The sequence below is a fragment of the Hevea brasiliensis genome, chromosome 17 (genome assembly GCF_030052815.1).
Source record: "Hevea brasiliensis isolate MT/VB/25A 57/8 chromosome 17, ASM3005281v1, whole genome shotgun sequence".
NCBI classification, from domain to species: domain Eukaryota; kingdom Viridiplantae; phylum Streptophyta; class Magnoliopsida; order Malpighiales; family Euphorbiaceae; genus Hevea; species Hevea brasiliensis.
In genome coordinates, this window is record NC_079509.1 from 30,987,352 (window position 1) to 30,992,906 (window position 5,555).

General features: G+C 33.3%; 1 protein-coding gene across 1 annotated transcript; it reads left to right on the forward strand.

Annotated features, from left to right (window-relative positions):
- The first annotated feature begins 1,878 nt into the window (after window positions 1-1,878).
- On the forward strand, window positions 1,879-5,276 carry LOC110652451 (bHLH transcription factor RHL1). Its single transcript, XM_021808046.2, has 6 exons — window positions 1,879-2,523; window positions 2,616-2,894; window positions 3,081-3,146; window positions 3,783-3,848; window positions 3,937-4,005; window positions 4,329-5,276. Exons 1-6 carry the CDS (start codon window positions 2,020-2,022, stop codon window positions 4,752-4,754), a joined length of 1,410 nt encoding a protein of 469 aa, XP_021663738.2. The 5' UTR covers window positions 1,879-2,019; the 3' UTR covers window positions 4,755-5,276.
- Window positions 5,277-5,555: the final 279 nt, after the last annotated feature.

Below are 5,555 nucleotides of genomic sequence, written 5' to 3' on the forward strand. Positions count from 1 at the left end.
TTTCCATTAAACCTTCATTAATATAAATTTAAAATTTATTTCCTATAATTTATTAAAAAGTTTACATGAATATAAGTATAAAAAAAATACTATTTACAAAAATAATGAAAAGCATCAAATAAGTAATAATATATATCCTTTAACTAACTAATTAATAGGGCTAAGGGTGTGCAATTCTAATTATGATTTACGTTCGTCTAGAAATTAAAAATGAATCAAAATTTTAATATGATTTGGATTCAAATATTTGATACGTTTCTCGTTCAAATTTTAATTTTTGAAATAAATTTATACAATTATTTCTATGAAAAGTCATACCTAAATTCACCATGTAAGTTTTAAAGTTAATTGTTAATATACAGCATATAATATACATTTTAATATTTTTTTAATTATATAATTTTAATTATAAGATACATATATAATTTAAAATTAAAAATATTATATAATATATAGTAGCATAAGTATATTATATAATATATCTTTTCACTATTTCTTAATTATATAACCTTTAACTATAAGATACATATATAATTAAGTATTAAGACTTATAAATTAATTTAATGTATTTATAATTAAAATTATTAAAAAGGTAAAAAATGAAATATAAAATTAGGTTATGTAATTTATGATTACATAATATATATAGTTATAATATCTATTATAATCTTTTTTATATATCAAGGACATTTCATTAATCATAAACAGAATATAATAATGAAGTAAAGATTTGCGTATCATATTTTTGTACAAATGAATTAACTACTTATACAAAGAAAATAATACAAAAGATAATTTGACGATTCCGATTGAGTTGATAAAGTATAATACGATAGAACATAAATAATACTTGGTTAAATGGCAAGAAATGCGCTTCATTAAGTAATGAGCGAATGTGTGGCGTTTTATTCTTTGATATCTTTCTATGAGTTCAAACAAGAGAGCTTCAAATTTATATCTCCTACTAGAGAAAAGATTTACACTGCTGTCTTGTTTAACCAACAAAATAATATACCTAATATTACAGACTTGATAACAAAGACAACAACTTCCATATTGAAAATTCATTTTAATAAGACATAAATATGAGAGTCATTAAAGAGACTCGACAAAATAAACTCTATAATAATGAGAGACATTTTCATGAAATGAATCAAAATACCAACAAAATTCCATTGAGGGGAAACACTGTAAATCTATCAATAAGGATATAATAGAATGACTAAATTTAAGATCCACTTTAAACGGATATAAATCTAAAAGTTATATAAAAAGAAAGAAAAAAAAAAGAACCACTGATGGTTGTCTTGCTAAAAGAAAAATTAATGGGAAGAAATTAGGAAGGAGAAATTGAAAAGATGCCATTGTGTTTATAATTTTGAAAAATATTTTAATATAACTAGATCAACATATATATTAGGATCTTAATTACATATAAAGATATAGTTATATTGAAAGTATATTGTATAATTGATTCTCTATTTTGATTTTAATTTGATGAGTTTGATACAATTTCGGTTTAAATTTTTTATAAAATAATAAAATTAAATAAAAATAATAAAATAAATTTAATTTAACACGATTCTATTGTATTCAATGGGATTCTTCAATTTGATTTGAGAACAATCCTAATCACCAGTTCGCCACCTTAATGGAGTGTTTGCTCGAGATGAGAGGGAGTGGAGGTAACGCGCCAACATTGACCATTGGGAGAGACAGCTGAAGTCCTGCTAACCCTTAACCCTAGTCTGACCAATATAGCATCCCAGCAAGGAGAGAAAGAGACAGAGAAACAAAACAAAACAAATTATTATTATTATTATTATTATTATTATTATTATTATTATTTGCTTAGCTATTTAAGTATTTAACAATCCCAAGCCCAAACCTCCAACCCTATATTCGAAACCCAAATGCCTTTACTTCTCTTAACCACATAGAAGGGAATCCCCTCACCTCACTCGCAACCAAAATCTTCTCTCTTTTTCTCTCTGGCATACGCTGATTTTTGGTAAAGAGATGCAGCCTTGTAGCAGAGAAATGCAAGGAATAAATTCTCTCCTTAACCCATCTTCTCAAATCCCTCTTCAAGACCTTCAAAATCAACAACACCAACAGATCCATAGCTCTCATTTCGATCCTTCTTCTTCTTCCAACGATGATTTCCTTGACCAAATGCTTTCTACTCTCCCTTCCTGTTCCTGGACGGACCTCAAGTCTCCCTGGGACCTTAACCCCACCACAAACCTCAACATCCCCATTAACAATTCCTCTGCCAAACCCAGAGATTTATCTGATGAAACGCCGCCATCTATTCCCGAGAATGTTGGCCTCCATAACTTTGATGAGTCTGCGATTTTGGCCTCCAAGCTTAGACAGCACCAGATCAGTGGAGGTCCCTCTCCTGCAGCTGCGGCCACTGCTAAGCTCATACTTCAGCAGCAGCTCATGATGGCCACGAGAGGAGGTGGGATGCCTCAGAACGACGTAGTTGATGGGTCTTCCTTCAATTCTCCTACTCAGGTGAGTGTTTCTTCATTTCCCGTTTTGTTTTCCTTTTTCCCCGATCAATAGTGGTAGTGATTTTTTATTTGGACTAATCGTAATCTTCCCAGGGAGGAGATGGGTCAGTGCAAGCGCTGTATAGTAATGGGTTTGGTGCTGGATTTATGCATGGGACTGGGCAGCCATCTAACCGCTCTCAGCAGCATTTTCACCATCCTCAGGCACAAGGAGGGGCCCTGCAGGCACAGAACTTTGGAAACCCAGGGAGTACTACAGTGATGAACCAAACTCAGGCAAGCGGGTCAACCGGTGGTGCACCGGCGCAGCCCAGACAAAGGGTGAGGGCTAGAAGGGGTCAAGCCACTGACCCACACAGCATAGCTGAAAGGGTACGCTTCTTACTCCAAAATTTGATTGTTTCTGTTGCTGAGAGAGTATGCTAGAGTTGTACGTTATCTGTAATTAAAATCTCTTTCCTTCTTTGTGCTTTCTTTGTTATCTCTCGCGTTTTCTGGACAACCAAACGAATTAGTGGGTTCCATTCTGATTTCTAATATATCTTTTTCTCTGGACAGTTACGAAGGGAGAGAATTGCTGAGAGAATGAAAGCACTGCAAGAACTGGTTCCCAATGCCAATAAGGTAATTAAATTGCCCTTTTTTAATTTTTTTTAATATTTAGAAATTCTCAATCTCCGGCTTTCCGAGTAATGAAGTGCTGGTGGTCAGACTTTGTTAGCAATGCAATTATCGACAAATTCGAGCGTTATTTTGGGGAGAGAATTATTTTGCGCAGTTAACCTAACCAGTCACATCCAGTGGTGGGATACGTGTCGTGATGTGTTTGGATAAGAGAGATACGTTTCGATTGCAGAATGCACGGTTGTTTCTTTATTAGATAGACTGGGGTGTGCTTAGTGATTCCCAGTGGGAATGCTCTTTTCCGTGCGTACTTGAAGAATAGTGCTGGTCGAGAACCGCACTCTGATAAGGTCCGCAATCGCTGGCGAATAATCGGGATTTACAACAAATTACTTAAATAATAATTTTTTTTGAAACCTAACTTAAATAGTAATTGTTAATAGGTTTTGGATTAAAAAGTAATTAGATTATTTAACTTTAAGCATTTTATTGAGATTTTATTATGATGAATAATTTTAATAATAACGATATAAATAAATTTATATCTAATTATTTTTGTTGTAAAATTATTTGTTAAAAAAAATTCTTGTTAATAATTAATTTTTGTTAATCAAGAGTGTGTTTGTTGAATGACAGACAGACAAGGCTTCAATGCTAGATGAGATCATAGACTACGTCAAATTCCTCCAGCTTCAAGTGAAGGTTCTTTCTCTTTTATTTCTTTATTTTTCTTTTTTTTTTATAATAATAATAATAATATAATATTAATAATATTAATAATATTTTTCAGGTGCTGAGCATGAGCAGATTGGGCGGTGCAGCAGCGGTGGCTCCACTCGTTGCTGATATGTCCTCTGAGGTAATATTCTATTAAAACATGAAATTTTATATAATTTTAGAGAAATTATTAGGCTAAAATTGAAAGGGAAAGAAAAGAAAAACATGTGAAACATTCCATAAGAAGGAAAAAAAAGAAAAAAAAAAAAAAAAGCAGAGAAAGCCCATCCACACCACTCCACTCCTCTCCCCTCAAAATCATAGTGTAGCCAAAAATCCACTCCCAATACTACAAAACGACAAACCAAAAGCAGCACGCGTGCCCACTTTCCCAGATTCCTCTCTCTTACAATCATATTCAACGATGACGATGATGATTTTTGTTTTTGTTTGTCGTTTGCGCAGGGAGGAGGACGCGGAGGTGTTGGAGGTGGTGATTGTATTCAGGCCACTGCTAATGGTGGGTCCCTTCCTTGCACCTCTACTAATGCTACCCAAACTCCGTCTTCCAACGACACCCTTACTGTCACTGAACACCAAGTCGCTAAGCTAATGGAAGAAGACATGGGCTCCGCCATGCAGTATTTACAGGGAAAAGGCCTCTGCCTCATGCCTATTTCTCTCGCCACTGCCATTTCAACCGCCACCTCTCACTCCCGGAATCCAGTCCTCAACACCAATAACTCCAATCACCACCACCATTTGCTCCAGTCCAACGGTGAAGGACCTTCCTCGCCTAGCATGTCCGTGTTGACTGTCCAGTCAGCTACTATGGGTAACGGTGGAGGTGACGCCTCTGGCAAAGATGCTGCCTCCGTTTCCAAGCCGTGATAACGACGTTGGCTGACTGACTGACTCTTTGGCTTTTTTTTTTTTTTCAATCCTCATCAAGTAAGAAGAAGAAAGAGATAGAGAGAGCGTGACGTGTAGGATTCAACAGCTGTTTCAAAGTCCACGAAAATAAGGGTCTATTATCTTCAAGTAGTGTTTCACACGACGCCGTATTTTGGTTGACTTTGGCGCGTAGCTAACAACTTCAAGCCACACCACTACCCGCACCAACAAGAAGAAAACAAACAAACAAACAAACAAGCAAGCAAGATCCACAAAATCTCAAGGACAAAAATAACTCGTTTTTTTAATTATATTATTTATTTTTATTTTTATTTTATTAGTATTTTTCTTATTTTGAAATTGGGGACTGTCGTGTTGGAAGAGGAGCGATTTAGTGTTATCTGTGATAATGTTTAGTAGTATTAAATTAAAAGTATCATCAGATTTTGATTAGCTTTAATAATTACTGAATTATTATTGTGAATCATTTTCAAATGAAAAACAGTCGCTTCTTTAGTAGGTTTGGTTTTAAGCTTTATTTGGACTTTAAAAAAAAAGAAATAATAATAATAAAAAAAAGGCACAAGTGGATTCAATTTGTAGTCAACGGTTTGTGATTAAATTAATAACTGCAACGTGTATGCTTATAAGGTTCGAACTTATGTACAATTAAATTTATTTAGTTGTTAAATTAAATTTTTATATTTAAATTTATATATATTAATTAATTATATATATTTTTTAATATAAATATTTAATTTAACAATGATTAAATTTATTTTTATAAGGGTTTGAGTT

What these genes read in the sequence shown, in the direction of transcription:
- LOC110652451 (XM_021808046.2), top strand. Translation starts at nt 2,020, where the DNA reads ATGCAGCCTTGTAGCAGAGAAATGCAAGGAATAAATTCTCTCCTTAAC. An exon ending in CCTTCAATTCTCCTACTCAG is followed by an intron (nt 2,524 to 2,615) that starts GTGAGTGTTTCT and finishes TAATCTTCCCAG; the next exon opens with GGAGGAGATGGGTCAGTGCA. An exon ending in CACACAGCATAGCTGAAAGG is followed by an intron (nt 2,895 to 3,080) that starts GTACGCTTCTTA and finishes TTCTCTGGACAG; the next exon opens with TTACGAAGGGAGAGAATTGC.